The sequence below is a fragment of the Panthera leo genome, chromosome A2 (genome assembly GCF_018350215.1).
Source record: "Panthera leo isolate Ple1 chromosome A2, P.leo_Ple1_pat1.1, whole genome shotgun sequence".
Lineage (NCBI taxonomy): Eukaryota > Metazoa > Chordata > Mammalia > Carnivora > Felidae > Panthera > Panthera leo.
Window position 1 is genome coordinate 3,372,261 of NC_056680.1, and position 17,485 is coordinate 3,389,745.

The 17,485-nt window shown below is 63.6% G+C and overlaps 1 protein-coding gene across 5 annotated transcripts; it reads right to left on the bottom strand.

Moving 5' to 3' along the window:
- Positions 1 to 2,031: 2,031 nt before the first annotated feature.
- Positions 2,032 to 12,721, bottom strand: SEMA6B (semaphorin 6B). Of its 5 annotated transcripts, none has more exons than XM_042928035.1 (17): positions 12,451 to 12,721; positions 11,528 to 11,677; positions 11,260 to 11,383; positions 9,624 to 9,684; positions 9,406 to 9,468; positions 8,532 to 8,633; positions 8,037 to 8,127; positions 7,570 to 7,689; positions 6,987 to 7,075; positions 6,107 to 6,324; positions 5,379 to 5,510; positions 5,002 to 5,151; positions 4,642 to 4,824; positions 4,418 to 4,564; positions 3,711 to 3,788; positions 3,543 to 3,601; positions 2,032 to 3,164 (listed from the first exon to the last, which is right to left on the bottom strand). In XM_042928035.1, exons 2-17 carry the CDS (start codon positions 11,646 to 11,648, stop codon positions 2,206 to 2,208), a joined length of 2,697 nt encoding a protein of 898 aa, XP_042783969.1. In that variant the 5' UTR covers positions 11,649 to 11,677; positions 12,451 to 12,721; the 3' UTR covers positions 2,032 to 2,205. The 5 variants fall into 5 exon arrangements, with proteins under 5 accessions (XP_042783969.1, XP_042783968.1, XP_042783967.1 ...); XM_042928034.1 differs by having other exon boundaries at positions 12,421 to 12,721; XM_042928033.1 differs by having other exon boundaries at positions 12,303 to 12,721.
- Positions 12,722 to 17,485: the final 4,764 nt, after the last annotated feature.

Sequence of the window (17,485 nt, forward strand, 5' to 3'; positions counted from 1 at the left end):
GGGGTGTGAACCCTAAAGGCAAAATGCTACAGAGATCTCAGAACGTGCAGAGCCCGCCCCTGCTTCAAAGCCTCGGGTGGTTCCCTGTCCCACTTAAACTCCATCAGGCTGGGGGGAGGAGGATGGGGAGTTAATGTGTAATGGAGGCAGGGTTTTAGTTTGGAAAAGATGAGAAAGTTCTGGAGATGGATGGTGGGGATGGGTGCCCAACAGTGTGAACGGACCTCATGCCACTGACCTGTGCACTTAAAAAAAAAAATTTAATGTTTACTTTTGAGAGAGAGAGAGAGACAGAGCATAAGCAGGGGAGGGGCAGAGAGAGAGGGAGGCAGAATCCCGAGCAGGCTCCAGGCTCTGAGCTGCCAGCATGGAGCCCGGCACGGGGCTCGAACCCACGGACCTTGAGACCATGACCAGAGGCCAAGTCAGATGCTTAACCAACTGAGCCACCCGGTCGCCCCCGAACTGTGCATGTTAAAACACTTCCCATGGTGCATTTGAATTCATGTGGATTTATGTGGATTTTGCCACAATAAAAACATTTTTTTACGCTCCTGATCTGTGGGGCCCTGCCTGCCCCGAGCCCTGGCCCTCCTCTCCCTCCTGATCTGCACCTGCTCCTGCCGCCTCCCCTCCCGGGGCCGCTGTGGCCACCTCGCCCCCTCCTCCAAGCATGTTCCCACGTCCCCCACACTGTTCCCTCTGCCCGCACGCCTCCCCACAGCTGCTCTCTCACTCAGCACATCTCAGCTCAAGGGTCACCTCGACAGGCCCTCCTTGGCCACCCCCCACACCCTCACCCTCTACCTAGCACATTACCTGGCCTTTTCCCCACTGCACGCATCACTCCTTCAAATCCAGTCCTAATTTGCAAGTGCAGGACCGGTCTCCCCAACTAGGCTACGAACGCCATGAGGACAGGGATCTTTGTCCCCGACGGTGCCTGGCATATAGCAGGTGCACAGTAAATATCTGCTCAAGAACGAATCGGGAACCGGCCCCATCCAGAGGAAGATGCCCCCCCATTTCCACACTCAGCTCCCCAGAATTCTGCTTTCCACCGCGAGTGACACAGGGGCTCCCAGCTGCCCCCGGGGCAACACCGCGGTCCAGGTCCCGCCCCGAGGAGACAGAGCAGAGCCAAAGCCTTGGGGTGCCGGTGGTTGTAAACAGTTTTATTGATGGGGAGGGGGTTGGGGGAGGCAAAGTCCAGAGAGGGTCCAGGACTCAGCTGGCCACTCAGCTGGCATGCATGGTCAGCTGGAGGTCGAGGGGGAGGTCACGAGGGGACGGGTGGCATGGGACCCTCTGACCACCCTGGGGCCGTATTTACAGTGGGGCCCGCCCGCCTTCCCCGCCCCCGGACCACCAAGCCCTTTGGACAGCTGCTGCCAATGTGACTTCCGGGCAGGCCCTCCCGGCCCCCCTGCCCGAAACCCCTGCTTGTCTCCCCTCAAAGTCCTAACCGGCACCTTGGAGGCCCCCCGGCCTTCTGGAAGCCCCGGCGCCGGCTCAGCCAACGCCCAGGCCGCTGGGGCCACCGCCTCGCACACGGACACGTACACGGCACGCGCGGCCCGCCCCGACACACACACACACACACACACACACACACACACACACGCCGGCAGCAGCCCTCGTGGGCGCACGCACGCGCACACACACACGTCCCTCCCCTTCCTGGCACCTTGCACACGAACACGGCATGCACACGCGCACGCACACCCACACACGCCAGGAACCTGGGTTGAGGAGGGGCGTGGGGGGTGGGGCTGGGGGTGGGGAGCTCGGGTCGCAGACGCGGCCCCTCCCCATCCCACCGCCTCCAAGCGTTCCCGCCCCGCGTCCCCTTCCCCCCCCCTCCCCCGGCTGACACCCCAAGAACGGAGTTGTGCAATTGGATAGAAATCTGCAAAAGAAACGCCAACTGGAAAACAAACCCAAATCCACGCGCAGAAGGTCAACCTCAAATCCGTAGCACATTCCTCCCGCCCCCACCCCCGCCCCCACCGCCGCCTCAGTGTCCCGCGGCCCCGGGCGGGGCGGGGCGGGGGCGCTGAGCTCGTTGTGCTTCCGTGCGGCCGAGGGGGCCCCCCACGCGGGGCGGGGCGGGGCGGGGGTCGTGAGCACCCACTGGAGGGCTTGGGCCGGCCCTCTCGCTCCTGGTTCCCGTGGCTGGCACCGCCGAGGCGTCGGGGCCCCGGCCTAGGGCACGGGGGGCGCAGTCCTGTCCGTGCCCCCGTACGAGAGGAGGTGGGCCAAGTCCGTGCCGGGCCGCGCGTGGCGGCCGCGGTGGCGGTCGCCCGGCCGGCCCTCGCCGCTGTTGAACGTGTGCGTGCGGCGCAGGGCGGCGGCCGGCGGGCCGTGGGGGCCGGGCCTCCGCAGGCTGCCCGTGGGCGGCGGGCTCCAGGGCCGCGGGAGGCCGTCGGCGGAGGCGGCGGCGGCGGAGGCCGGGTCCGAGGGCCCGGTGGGCGCCGACACGACGCGCCGGCGGTCCGGGCTGGCGTGCGGGGTCAGCGGGAAGTCGCCGTGCGCCGCGCGGCCGGGCCGGGCGTAGAGGCGCGCGTCGGGGCCCGGCTCTCCGGGCACGGGGGGCGCGGGCGGCGCGGGCGGCGGCTCGGGGGCGCGGGCCGGCGCCAGCAGCAGCAGGGAGGAGGACGCGGACGCCGAGAGCAGCGGGTGGCCGTGCTCCCAGGCGCGCGCGCCCAGGGCGTGCGGGTGCGGGGCGGGCAGGCGCTTCTGCGGCAGCGGCGTCTGCTCGGGCGTGGGCAGCAGCCCCGAGTCCAGGTCGTGGGGGCCGCCCTGCAGCAGCGTGGCCTTGGCCCAGCCGTTCTGCATCAGGGGCGCCAGCAGGGCCTCGGGGGGCCCCCCGGCGCCGCCGCCCCCGCCGCCGCCGCCGCCCCCGCCGCCGCCCCGGCCCCCGGCCGCCCTGCGCTCGCCCAGCCGGCTCACGCTCAGCACCGCCTCGCCGCCGCCGTGCGCCAGGATGGCCTCCTTGTCCTTGCGGCGCGCCAGCTCGCGCCGCTCGCGGAGGCCCACGTACCAGCCCACGCTGAAGCCGGACACGACGGCGCCCACCACGAAGGCTGCCACGGACGACGTCACCAGCAGGTTCACCGACACCAGCCCGGCGCGCTCCTCCGCCAGGCTGGCCCGCAGGAGTCCTGGCCGGGGAGGGCGGGCGGGGCCGCGTGAGCCGGGGCGGCGGGGACGCTGGGGTCCCCGCACCGCCCGCCCCCCCCCACCCCCCCGCCGCCGCGCCCCGCGGGCCCCGCCGGCGGTCCGCCCGCCGCCAGTGAGTCCGTCCGGCCGCTGGGTGGCATCTCTGTGTCCCTCTGTCCGCTGGGGTCCGTGTGTCCTCTCCGAGTCTGTGTGTCTGTCTCTTGGCCTCTCTCTCTGTGTCCCTCCCCCGCCACCCCTGCTGGAAGTGAGGCCCCCCGCCCCTCCCATGCCCTGACGGAGGCCAGCACCCGCCCCCAACACACACACGCGCGCACACACGCGCGCACACACGCACACGCGCGCGCGCGCACTCCACTTACCTGTACAGTCCCCTAAGCCTGAGGTGCTGGCCCCAGACACGTCCTGCTCAAAGGTGCCTCTGACGGGGAGGTGGGGGGCGAGAGGGGCAGTCAGCAGAAACCTCTCTCAGAGCCTGATGGTCGGGGGGGGGGGGGCAGACCCCCTCCCCCACCCCCGTCCCCCAGTACCTGGTGCCGGGGCTGAGGAAGACGCAGGAACCATCAGGGGCCCACCCACAGTAGGGGTCCTGACTGCCAATACAGTTCCTAGAGCAGACGGTGACCCATCAACCACAGTCCCTTACGAGGCACCTTTCAGTGTCAATTCCAGGGGTGCTTGTGACAAATCGGCACTAGAGGCTCCTATCCCCCCCCCCGCCCCCCCCTTAGAGATGAGGCTCGGGACAGCGGGCTCAGGAAAGGGTTTCGCCGCGTTGAGGGGCTCACACTGAGACTAGGGGGGGTCTCAGACTGCACACCTGCTCCTGGCACCCACTTTAAAGGCGGGGAGACAGCTGCCTCCCCGGTCCCCAGCTTCTTCCGCACCTGATGCTCTTAAAGATGTCAGCCAGGTCTCACGCCTTCCTCTGCCCGCAACCCTCCAGGGCTCCCACCTCGGTAAAGCCCAGGTCTTCCCTGCCCTCCCTGCTTCCCTCTCTTCCCCTCGCTCACTCTTGCTCCAGTCAATCTGGCCTCCTTGCTGTTCTTCCAACGTACCAGGCCCGATCCTGCCCCAGGGCCTTTGCACGGGCGGTGTCCCCTGCCTGGCTCATTCTTCAATAAGCCAGGAGGCTGCCGGGCCCCGGACTTGCATTGGACTTTCCCCACTTCCCGTGCTCATTGCCCCTTATTTCCGCCCCCGGTCACCTCCGCAGCCCGCCCCAAGGGGCACTCACTTCATGCACCCTGAGTACTGCTGGCAGCGGGCCACGGGCACGCGGACCACGCAGCGGGGGAAGGCTGCCAGCAGGCCACCCGAGGCCGTGTCCAGCTCCAGACTCAACAGCCGCCGCCCCGCCTCACCGCTGCTGAACCGTCCACACCTAGGGGTGAGCGGATTGGTAAGAGTCAAGGGCGCGCCCCGCCGCCCCGCCCGCCGGGCCGCCTCTGTGCACTCCACCTGTCCGGCCGGTAGGTCTCGAACTCCTCTAGGAAGACACTGGGCCCAGCGGTGCCTGAGGCGCTGGCGTTGGGCCAGATGAGGAACTTGAGGACGGTGCCCACCTCGGAACCCAGGAAGACGACGGTGTGGTTGCCCCAGGGGCCGGCGCCCACGTCCACAGCCACTCGTGTCAGCTGGTGCCTGGGGCCAGGGCGGGCAGGGGTCAGGCGTGACGAGACCGCACCCGGGCCAGGCAAGGCAGACACGGGGGCGGTGACGTGGGTGTGTATCCGGGACAGACAGACCACCAGGCCGGGCTCCGGTCTGGGCCCGCCCCTCCCCCCCTCCCCGCCGCCCCCGCCACGCATGGGGACTGACCGCATTAGAGAACGCACGATCCAGGGCGCGTGGCCCAGAGAGGGCACCGCTTCGTCCATCAGGGGGTGGGTCTTGACAAAGTTGAGGATCTCATCGGGGAAGGCGCTAGAGGCATTGTACTGCATGCCGGGAGCCGCGCAGCACCCAGGTCTAGGTGGGGAGGAAGCGGTGGACCTGAACATCCCCACCCAGGGGCTCTGATTTGCCAGGGGGACCTGCCGCCCTGCCCAAACGGCCTCAGCTTTCTGCATCTGTATAATGGGTACAGCTGAGCTCAGCCACAGATGACCACCTGGAAGTCCCAGCCCTCGGTCCGCGGGGTCAGGACCCCCCCCCCGGGCACCCGTTCCGGGATCCGGGGGGGGGGGGGCTCTTACCGGGGCCGTGGCACCTGGTCCTCCGGCACGGGGGTCCAGATAGAGTCGGGGGACTTCTGCTCACGGAAGCGGCCTTCAAACACGGCGGCCACCTGCGTCATGTCGAAGGCGCAGACAGCCGAGCCGGGGATGCTGGGGGAGTTAGGTGAGAGGGAGCGGTGAGCCCGACGGAGGGCAGTGCCTTGGACGCGTGTGGGAGAGAGTCTTTGTCCCTGGGAGGCTGTCAGATGTCCAGCCCCCTGGGCCGGAGATGCCCCCACCCATCCCGGTCGCTCTGCTTCCTGAACAGGGCTCCTCTGCGGCCACCGGGGTCCAGGCGCCCCCCCCCCCCATGACTTGCTTGATGTCCAGTCTCCCAGATGCCACTCGTGGCTCCTTCCAGACCATTCCCCAGGGGGCTTTCCAAACACGCAAATCTGACCTTGTCTCTCTTTTGCTCCTCACTCTCCCATGGCTCCCTAGAGCTCTCAGGATATAGTCCACTCTTCTCCCAGTGGCTCGTCACCTCTCTGCCCTCATATCCTCTAGCGTCGCCCTAGCTTGCTCCTCTCCAGCCACAGGGGCTTCCTTTCTATTGGTGAAACCTACCAAACTCACGGCTGCCTCGGGGCCTTTGCACATGTTATTCCTCCAACTTGGAACGGACCCGGGAACTACATGACGAATGTGGGACCCCTCCGCTCACGTCCACCCAGTGCCCCAGTTTGCTCCCATCGGGGTCCTCTGACCTGTTGCTGGGGGTGGAGAAGACAGCAAGGACCACCGGCCGGCCCCCCAGGCTGACCACGCCCGTGACAGCCTGCAGCACGTTGAAGTAGAAATGGGAGTCGCCAGGCACGGAGCAGTTGAGCCGCGCCTTCAGGAAGGACGTCCACTGCTTCTCCAGCACCCGGGGGGAGCCCCCCACGTCATTCTTGCACACCCGGGCCACTCGGGACACCACCACCTGGTGCAACAGCAGACAGACGGGGGGGGGGGGGGTCTGAGCCCTGTGTCCGCCAGCCAGGCCACGACGGAGGAGTGTGGCCCTGAGGGATCCCAGTCGCCACAGCCCTCCGAGCAACGCGTTCCCCAGCGGAAACGGGGGGACGTCAGCGATGATCGTCGCGGCCCTGAACCTCGTCTGTTTACGGATCGCCCACTATGGACCAGGGACTTTATCCGTGTGTGGATGGGTGGACAGATGGGTAGAGACGGATGGGCGGGAGGGTGCATCGGTGGGTGGGGGGGAGGGACAGATGCGTGGTTGGATGATGTTGAGTTGGTGGGTGGGCAGAGGAGTGGGCAGCGGGTAGGGGATGGACAGAGGGTTGGGGGACGGGGCGGGGGGACAGGCCAACAGCGACAGCGCTAGGACTGGGAGCCAGAAGTGTCCCCTGCCCTCAAACCCATGAACCGCACCCCTGAATGTCTTCCGGCCTCAGAGGCCGGGTCCTGGCTGGAGTGGAGGGTCTTGAGGACTGGAGGTAGAGGGCGGACCCTCTCGCCCCAGGTGGAGATTCGGGGATCCCCCTCTGCTCCCCACTGCCCCTGACCAGAGCCTCTCAGCTCCAGGCCCCACTGCAAGGGCCTCTCAGTGGGAGGGTAGGGGTGAGGATCGGACCTTACCTTCTCCAGATAGTTAAACTCCATCGCGATCTCCCGGAAGAAAAAATAGATGTGGCTGCCCCACTCCACCGCATGGACAAAGTAGGGCTCTGTAGGAGAGGAGGGGTCAGAAGCCAGCCCCCGATACGAGAAATGGTGTTTCTGGGGCTGTGAACACATCGGCTGGGGTGACTGCTTTTATAGTGAAGGGGGGACATTCGCTGATTACCCAGGCAAAAATAAAATAGACTCAAAGAATTTTCGGGGGGGGGGGCGGTGTGGGGTGGGGTGTCAGAATCCTAAAATCACTGTGTCTACCCTCCCCAAACAGCAATGTCTACTATTTTGGTCACCTTCCTCCCTAATGTGTTGAAGAGCTAAGTTCCTGCCATCCCCCCTCTTGTGATTCCTACTTCAGGCTTCTAAGCTACCCGCTTCCAGCAAGTTCTACTCTAGCTCCAATGCAAATCTTTCCTCTGGCTTTATCCTCAAAGAGGCCAGTGAGTTGCAAAGATGAGATAGGAGCCCCCCACCCCCACCCCCCGCCTCCGTCTCTGCTGGGACTCTTATTCTGGTGGGGGGATTTGATGAATGCCTACCCCACCTTTGAACCACTTGGAGTCGTGTTTCACGGTACGCAGAGTGGGCCGGTCCCCCAGGCTGCGGTAGATGACGGCATCGATGGCTAGGAAGTCAGTAACGGTGGCCGTGAAGAGCATCCCTTCTGGATGGGTGTGAGTGGGGGGAAGCAGGTGAGAAATTAGATCATAGAGGCCGGGGGTGGGGTGGGTCAGTACTTGATCTTCCAAGACTGAGCCCAGAGCCCAGGGGAGCTCTGTCCCTAGGCTGAGCCCTGACCCCATCGAAGCCCGAACCCAGGCTGATCTCCAACCCCCCAGCTGAGCCCTGACCTTGGCTGAGTCCTGACTGTGGCTGAGATTCTACCCGCTTCCCAGCTGGACAGATGGTCTCCCAGCCGCCTTCATAATAACCCAACTCCAAGAGTGGAAAATGCCACACGGTGCTCAGGGCTGGGGTCCCATCAGACGGTCAGAGTTGGGGGACACTCACCAGAGAAGAGGGCAACGTTGGCATGTTTGGGATCGTATGGACAACGGGCCATGCCGCTGATATTGTCCCCCAGGGGCTGCAGTGTGTCCATCTGCAGGGGGGGGACAGGGCCTGAGTAACAGAGCTCCTGGCCACACCTGGCAGCCCCGTCCCCCCCCACCCCCCCCAGGGAATCGTGGCTCTACCCTGGATGCTGTGTGATTTGCTCACTTAGCCCCTCTAGGGCTTAGTTTACTGATCTGTGAACGGGTCTAAGTGTCGATCCTAGTTAATCCCATAACTGGCTTGTAGCTTAAGTAGCTATGGCTTCCCTGATCTCCTTTGGAAGCCTCCTCTGGAAGCTCCCGTTGAGGGGCCGAGGAGGGCTTATCCAGCAAGACTTCCCGAAGGAGGTGATGTGGCCTGAGGCAAGAGTAGGGCCGGTAGAGGGCAGGTGAGCAAAGACCAGGAGGTTGGGGCCTGGGGCAGGCGGGGCTTCGAAGGGCGGAGACTCACGCTGTAGTTGGCACACACGGGGTTGAAGGCATTGGAACCGCACACGAAGAGCGTGGATTCGTCGCGAAGTAGCAGCACCTTTACAAAATTCCGACACTCGCCCTGGGATGGGGCGGGGAGAGAGAAGCCATGGTGGGCGTGGTCACGGGTGTGGGCGTGCCCAGTGCAGGGGGCGGGGGCAGGGCAGAGCAGATCTGGGAGGGGGCGGGGCGGGGCCGGGCTGTGGGCGTGCCCAGTGCAGGGGGTGGGGGCAGGGCAGAGCAGATCTGGGAGCGTGAGGGGCGGGGCCGGGATGTGGGCGTGCCCAGTGCGGGGGCAGAGCAGAGCAGATCTGGGAGCGTGCGGGGCGGGGATGTGGGCGTGCCCAGCGTAGGGGGCGGGGGCAGGGCAGAGCAGATCTGGGAGGGGGCGGGGCGGGGCCGGGCTGTGGGCGTGCCCAGTGCAGGGGGCGGGGGCAGGGCAGAGCAGATCTAGGAGGGGGCGGGGCGAGGCCGGGCTGTGGGCGTGCCCAGTGCAGGGGGCGGGGGCAGGGCAGAGCAGATCTGGGAGCGTGCGGGGCGGGGCCGGGCTGTGGGCGTGCCCAGTGCAGGGGGCGGGGGCAGGGCAGAGCAGATCTGGGAGGGGGCGGGGCGGGGCCGGGCTGTGGGCGTGCCCAGTGCAGGGGGCGGGGCGGGACAGAGCAGATCTAGGACCGTGGAGGGCGGGGCGGGGATGTGGGCGTGACCAGGACCGAGGACATTATGGGGGCGTGGCCAGGCTCTGGGCGGAGCCGTGGCCACACGAGGGAGCTGGCCTGGGATGAAGGCAGAGGAAGACTTGCCCCGGGCTGGGCGGGATCGGGGAGGGGCTGGGGGCGTGGCCAGGGTCCACTCACCTCCTGCTTGCCCTTCATCCGACACACGTTGATGTCACTGGGGTTGGAGCGCCAGGTCAGTTTCTGAGGGCACAGGGAGTGGTGAGGGATCCCCGCAGCCCTAGGAACCCCCGCGGGGCCGCGCCCAATTCTTGCTCCCCAGCACCGTGTCAGGCCCCACCCCCCAGGCAGAAGCCTCAAGTGCGCCCCCACCTCTCCCACCTGTGTCCCCTCCTCACCCGCTGATACCGCAGCTCCGTGGTCGTGGGGGGCTCCAGCTCCACCCGGTACAGGTTGTCCCTGGAGGGGGGGGGGGGGGCGGAGAAGGTATAGTTTGTGAGCAAGGGAGCCTCCAGCCCCCACTCTCCTTTCTCCCTGGGGCAGAAGTCGTATCCAACACCGAACACGCAGGGGTGTGCCAGAGCCTCAGCCCCAAGCAACTGCAACACCGAACGAGCCTTCGTGTGCTTGCGCCGGCACCACATGCCTCCTCGTCCCCTAAAGTGACCCACAGGTTCCAGCACGCCCCACATACCCTGACATAGGCCACCTCACGTTCACACGCCCCTCTGCCGTAGGGGGCTACACCCAACGTGATGAACTGTCCAAAGCCCTTTCATCGGGTGCCCTCTCAGCACCTCTCAGTCTCCCCCAGGCTCTTCCCCTCCCCCCCATGCCGCAGAAACTGCCCTGGTCAAGGTCACTGGCGACCTCGTGCGAAGTCCAGCAGTCACATGGTCTCTATTCCTCCCCCTAGCCCGCAGCGTCTGGCCCGTCCCCCCTCCGGCTGGGAGCGCCTCAGGGACCTGGCTTTCCTCCCATCTCTTCAGTCCCCTCCGTCTCCCACCCCTTCCCTGGTGCGCAGGCTGGGCCCTCGGGCCTCTTCTCCAGGGCAGCCTCGTCCACTCTGAGCACTGGAACCGCGTCTCAGCCCCACATGCCCACAGCCCTGTCTCCAGCTCGGGCCTCCCCTCGAGCTCCAGACTCGGGGTCCGGCTGATCCTGGAGTCTCCGTGCGGGGGGCTCCCGGGCGTCTCACACTCAGCTTGGCCACGCTGCACCCGACTGTCCCCACACCTGCTCCTGCCTTGTCCCTCATCTTGGCCGAGGCTGCTCATTGCTTCCAGGGACGAAGGCCACAACTTAGGAGTCACCCTCAACACACATCAGCCGATACTATGTGCACTGCCTTTAATATCTATCAAGAATTTACCCACTTCTCATGCCCTCCGCGGCCACCACCCTAGTTTACCCTGAACCAGGGCGGTAGCCTTGCCTTGGTGCCCCTGCTCCTGCCCTCCGTCCGTCCTCCCCTCAGCCATCACCAGAAGGTGCCTGTGGGCACCTGGGTCAGGGCTTGCCTTCCTCTGCCCACAGCCCTCCAGGGCTCCCTTCTCACTCTGTCCCCTCCCTGCCCTTCCCTCCTCACCCTCTCCCAGTTTGCTCACTCTGCTCCAGTCAGTTGGGCCTCCTCAATGTTCCTCCAACACACCGGGCCGGATCCTGCCCCAGGGCCTTTGCACAGACTATGCTCGCTACCCAGATTTCTCCTCCCTCCCCCTCGAGATGTCCCCAAGCCTAGGGACCCCACTCAGGTCTCAACTCAAATGTCACCCTCCCAGAGAAGCCCTCGTGCCCCACATCGGCACCCTCTGTAGAAACCCAGTGAATTTTGACCAAAGAGCTGTCCCCACCGGGGGCAAACCGGGCTGTACCCACAAGAGAGTTCAGTCAGCACCCTTTATAAAATCACACCCCAAGGGCACAAATCTGTACTCCAGCCAACGACCTGCCCCATCATGCATACCTCCCCCAAATGCTATCACCTGCTCTCCACACCTCACCCTGCACACTCTGCCCGACAATCCCTCATACCTGTCCCCGATGAACAGCGTCCTGTTGACCCGCAGGACCCGCTGGATGTTGAGGTCGTCAGTACCCTCTGCTGGGGTCAGGCGTCCTGGCCCGCTGCCCACGAACACGGGGTAGTGGTTCAGGTCTGGGGGAGGGGTTGGGGAGGGGTGTGATCCCGGGCCGGGATGAGCCTGGCCTGGTGAGCCCCTGAGGAAAGTGGGCCGCAGACCCAGCTGGGAAGCAAGACCCTCCCTCGCGACTCCCCCTCCCCTGGGACCCCCCCACTCACAGTCCCTGGGGGCCACGCTGAGCGGCGGCGGCTCCTCGGGGAAGAGGCCATTAGCTTCCCCCAGTAGCAGCAGTAGGAGCAGTGGGGCCGGGCGAGGAGGGGGCGCTCGCGGGGTCCGCATGGCGAGGTCGGGGTGACGAGAAGTGACACCTGAGAGCGAAGGGCCTGGCGGTGAGCGGCGCGACCTGCAGTCCCGCCCACCGCCGAGAGATGGCGCACACGAGCCGCAGCGGCCTGGCCCTTCAAGCAGCCAAAAAATTCCCCATCAATGGGGGACGATGGCAAAAAAACACCCCCAACCACGGCAATAACGGTAATGCCCGCACTTCAGTCTAATTATCCGAAAAACTTTCCGGCCACAGCGCAGTGAAAGCTCAGGAAACGGTTTCCAACAACTTCATAGTGACAATGTTTAAATAACTTTTAAACAAAGGGGGTTTTCAATCATTGTAAAACGCTGAACGGTCACGATAGACAACAACACTTCAAGACACGTATTTAAATAATTCAGCCTCAAAACATGTATTCAAGAATCCTTCGAATTAAAACACAACATTCGTAAAATGAAAGGCTCAAACAACCAACGACAACAACAACAACAACCCTCAAAGTCTCGTGGAATTTTATAAGCCGCCATCTGGGAATTGCCACACTAGAATCGCAGAATATGCCAGCTGGCCTGGGACCTCAGAGGCCCCCCGTTAGTCTGACTTCCTTCCCAAGTCCGGCCTTTCTGGCCTCTGCTGGAATACCTCTGTGACAGGCGCCTCACTACCTCTTAAGGGAGCTGGCGTCACCCTCCCGTTGAAGATAATTTGAAGCACCTTCCCGGTGTGTAGAGTGGAGACTTCCCCTCACGTAACGATCGGTTGATGGAAGTGAGCAGAACTCACTCTCTGGAACCCAGCCCGCCACACCCCTACCCGCAGGGGTGCAGTCCGGACGTCCTGAGTAAGAAACCTGCAGCCTCGTCCTTCCGGGAAGCCTCGGGCAAGCCCTGTGCCTCAGTTTCCCCGTCTGAGCAGCAGGGACATCGGCACACGGTGTCCTGGCCTCGGAGCTCCAGGTTTCTGAACCCCTGGAGGTGAAGGTGGCGTGGGAACTTTGGCCCTGGAGTCCCTGCCTCTGAGGATTTGGGGCCAAAAAACAGGAAGGCCTTGCGTGGACCAGCGTGGCTTCCTCTCCATGACCCTGGGCTTCCGGGATTTGTGACTCAGCAGACGCCCGGATCCCACATGTTCGTGGGACATGGTTCTGCTTCCTTAAGAGCTTCCTTCCCTGGCCCCTCCCCTGCTCCGGAGCCACCCATGGCTCCCAGTGACCCCGATCTAGGTCCCGGGCCACGGCTACCGCAGAGCAGTCAAGTCCCACAGTGCGGCCGCCGGCCTGCTCTTGCCCGATGAACCCTCCTGCTGCTGGACCCCTGACCTCCTCCCCGACACCTGCCTGGGTCACCCTGGCCTCTCAGGGATTCTGTCCTTTTTTTTGTCTTTCAAACATTTTTCTTTTGACATTGTATTAAATGTATATAATATAAATTTACCATCTTAAAAAACCTTTTTTTACATTTTTAAATTTATTTTTGAGAGAGAGAGAGAGAGAGAGAGAGAGAGACAGAGCACAAGTAGGGGAGGGGCAGAGAGGGAGGGAGACAAAGAATCCAAAGCAGGCTCCAGGCTCTGAGCTGTCAGCACAGAGCCGGACGCGGGGCTCGAACTCACGGACCGCAAGATCGTGACCTGAGCCGAAGTCGGCCGCTTAACCGACGGAGCCCCCCAGGCGCCCCCTAAATTTACCATCTTAATCATTTTTAAGTATACACGTCAGTTAAGCACATTCACGCTGTCGTGCAACCACCCCCACCCTCCGTCTCTAGAACTTTCCATCTCCCCAGACTGAGACTGTGTCCCCGTGAAGCACGGACTCCCCGCCCCTGCCCCAGCCCCGGCTCCCACCATCTACTCTCTGTCTCTGTGGACGGGACGCCTCTAGGGCCCCCTGTGCGTGGGGTCACGCGGGACGTGTCCTTCTGTGTCCGGCTTCCGTCACCGCGCACAGTGGCCTCCGGGTCCGTCCACGCGGTGGCAGGCGGCAGGACGTCCTTCCTTCCTAAGGCTGGATCATATTCCAGCGTGTGGATGGACCACATTTTATTTATCCGTCTACCTGTCGACGGAAATGTGTGTTGTTTCCACCTCTTGGCTATCGCGAGTGATGCTGCTGTGCAGGTGGGTTGGCAAACATCTCTTTGAGACCCTCCTTTCAACTCCTGTGGGTGCATGCCTAGGAGTGGGGTCAAACGAACCTTCCATTCCATTCTGGAGCCTGGCTCCGGAGCCAGGCTCCAAGGGTCCAAATCCCAGCTTTGCCATTTCCAGGCTGTGTGACTCTGGCCAGGTTACCCCCCCGCCTCTGGACCTCAGTTTCCTCATCTGTAAACTGGGCACAGTGACAGCACTGATCTCATAGGCCTGTGGTGGGTGTTAGCACCCCATAGGTGCTCAATAAATGCTGACTATTCCGATTCCTGTTGTTGCTGCTGGCATAGTAAATACCAGAAGCGAGGCTGGGGGGTTCCCAGGAATTACTTCACAGAGCCCCCCGGTGGCTGTAGTAGGAGGGGTGGAATATTCGGCCCATTCTGCAGATGTGAAGGCTGAGGGTCCAATTCGGGGGCTATGGCCCCACGAGAGAGGATGTGGCAGCTGGGTCGAACCCAGGGCTCTCTGGCTTCAGGATTCTGCTCCTAGCTGTTGAGCATACAACTGGTCGCGAGATTGATAATCACCCAGGCCATTCCCTCGACCCTCCACCCAGAGGGGCTGGCAGTAACTTAAGACCCAGTGCACGGATGGGCAGACTGAGGCCCTGGTTGGGGTGGGACCCCACGGCTAATTTCTTCTCCTGGTTTTCTTAACCTCGTGATGCAGCACCTCGAGGCTGGGAAGTTCATTTCCTCCTCCTGTCCACCTGCCCCCCTGCCCCACGGATCCATCCAAGGACCCCTGGGTCCCAAACTGGCCTTCTCTCCCCGGAACCCGCTGCTCCTACCAGTTTCTCGACTTAAGGACAGTCCGGTGGTCCCCTAGGCAAAGAGTGGGGTCTCGACCTCCCCGCCCCTCCCCTGCCCTGAGTGCTCTGTAACCCAGCTCCCGCCTCCAGTCCCGCCTCCTGCCCCTTCAGTATGCCCCTGGAGGTAGCGAAGGAATCTTTCTAGAATGCAGATCTCACCAGGGTCTCTTCCCCTTGGCACCCGTGGCATTCACGCGCCACTGTTCTCTCGGGGCGGGAGGGGGGGCTGTCCTGGGCACCGTGGGGTGTCGAGCAGCAGGCTTGACCCACCCACTTGATGCCAGGGTCCCCCTGCAGTGTGACAACCACAGATGTCCCCAGACGTTGTCCAGTGTTCCCTGGGAGGCAAAATCACCCCCAGCTGAACGCTTCTGCGCTAGACCCTTCTATGGCTCCCCAGTATCCTCAAAATGACATCCCAGCTTCTCCCCACCTTTCCGTCTCCACCCCTGGACATCTGCACACGCTGTTCCCTCTGCCTGGTTCACCTTCCTGCTCCCAGTAGCCTGGTAAACTTGTTTTTCGGGTCTCAGCCGCCTCTTCCAGGAAGCCTTCCCAGATCACCCCAAATGGGCTTCCTCCAGGTTCCTAGGGGCCTGTGTGTCCCCCCATCAGTGCCCTGATCAGCCTACCAGCTGTCCGTCTTCCTCACTGGACTGTGGGCCTCCTGAGAGGGCAGGACAGGGTCTTGGCTGCTATGTGTCCCCACCACCCAGGGCAGGGCCCGGCATACAGTGGGAGCTCAATACATAATCAAGGCAGCAGGAGTGCCTGGGTGGCTCAGTCGTTTCAGTGTCTGGCTCTCGGTTTCAGCTCAGGTCATGATCTCCTGGTTCGTGAGTTCGAGCCCCACATCGGGCTCTGTGCCGGCAGCTGGGAGCCTGGAGCCCGCTTCGGATTCTGTGTCTCCCTCTCTCTCTGCCCCTCCCCCGCCCCCGCTCTGCCTCTCTCTTTCAAAAATGCATAAACGTTATAAAAAAATTTTTTTTTAATTAAAAGAAAAAAATACAGGTGGCAAACGCCAAGCACCTGCTCGTCGCCGGGCATTGCAAAAACCGAAGCGGACTCATTGAATCCAAGCACAACGCAACCCAAGAGGTGGGTGCCGTTAACGTGCCCCTTACGCAGATGGGGAGACTGAGGTGCGTTGGCCCAAATGGAAGCACGGAGCTGAGACTGAAACCTGTTGGGCCCACATTAGTCATTTGGATTATAATGCAGAACTGAAACCCACATGCCCTTTCTGGGAAGCCCGGGCTCCTCGGGGCCCACCCGCTGCGCGTGGCCTCAGTTTACCCCCTGACCCGGGGTTATGGAGGCCTCAGCACGTCCCCCCCGTCCCCCCCGCCCCAGACCACCTGCTCCTCTCCATGAAACTCGAGGCGCCCCTGCCAGCAGCCCCGAGGACAGACACTCGTGCCCTTGGGGAGCGGAAGGGACGGTCATAGAGCAATAGAGCGTCAGCCCCCATCCGGGAGGGCTCCCGCTGGGGCAGGGCCTCTCCCCTGGAACCCCGACCATCGGGCCACCTCTTGGCGCACCCTCCCATTGTACAGACGGGAAGACTGAGGCGGACGGAGACTTCCCTCAAGCCTTCTCCACCTCCTCCGCTGGTCCGGAGGCCCTCCTGTCTGCCCCGCACCTTACGGCTCTGAGGCTCGGTCCAGTTTCCTTCCGGAAAACTCCCACCCGGCCCTCCTTCAGGCCCAGGCGTCGGGGCTACGCTCCCCGCCCCACCCGCACCGGCACTTCGGTATAAATTTTAGGATCAGCTGGTAAGTTGCAAACCACAGAGAAAACATAAAACCTGGCGGGGTTTTCACCGGAACGGTGCCGATCATACAGATCAGGTGGATGTGCTGACTGCCAGCCGGTGCTCCCCCCGCTCCTCCCTCCCCCCTCCGCCGTCATCCCTGCCTCCGCTGATGCCTCAGGCCCCGCCTGCGGATCTTCCCCCGCCCCCAGCCTCATTCCCTCACCCTCACGCCCAACGCCGGCAAGCCCCGTGGGCCCTGCCTTCACAGTTATCCGGAATTCTCACCCCTTCCCTTCCCAGTCCGCTCCCGGGGCGCCCGCCTCGTCTACCGCGCGGACCAGCGCGGTCCCCCCGCAACCCCGGTTCTCAGGCTCCCGCCCTCGCCCCAGCCGTCCTCCCCGCAGCAGCCACCGGAGGGCGCCCGTGAGCACCGGAGTCAGGTCCCGCCCCCCCCCCCCCCACCCCCCCCCCCCCCCCCCCCCCCCCCCCCCCCCCCCGCCTCCGCCCACAGCCCTCGAGGGCTCCCACCTCCTTTCACCTTAGTAGCCCCTACCCTTTCCCCGCACCCCTGCTCCCCTCCCCACCCGGTGTCACACTCCCAAAAGGGTCCGATTTAGCCCGTTTGCCACTCCTGAGACCTGTAGCATCAGCCTCACTTGGGAGCCCTTAGAAATACAGAATGGGGGAGGGGGTGCCTGGGGGGGGGCTCGGGGGGGCCAAGCGCCCAACTTGGGCTCAGGTCATGATCTCGCGGTTCCCGAGTTCCAGCCCCACGGTGGGCTCTGTGCTGACAGCTGTGAGCCAGCAGCCTGATTTCGAGTCTGTGTCTCCCTCTCTCTCTGCCTCTCCCCCGCTCACGCTCTGTCTCTCTCTCGCTCTCAAAAATAAATTAAAAAAAAAAAAAATTCTTTTTTTTTTTTTTAGAAATGCAGAGTCCCAGGTCCCCACCCAGACCTGCCCAACCGGAGACCGCCTGTAGTCAGATCTCGCAGGGATCAAACTTTATGCGTCGATACCTAGTCGCCCACCCATCCGCCCCCCTGGACGCCAAGCCCTGTGACGGCAGGCAGTCTTGGGTGTGTGTCGGTCCACTGGTGTCCCCGCAGCGTCTGGCACACCGTTGGTGCTCA

Coding starts and splice junctions, on each gene's coding strand:
- SEMA6B (XM_042928035.1), bottom strand. CDS start 11,648: ATGCGGACCCCGCGAGCGCCCCCTCCTCGCCCGGCCCCACTGCTCCTA. Junction 11,384..11,527: donor CAGCGTGGCCCCCAGGGACT/GTGAGTGGGGGG, acceptor CCCCTCCCCCAG/ACCTGAACCACTACCCCGTG. Junction 3,165..3,542: donor AGGCTTAGGGGACTGTACAG/GTAAGTGGAGTG, acceptor CTCCCCGGCCAG/GACTCCTGCGGGCCAGCCTG.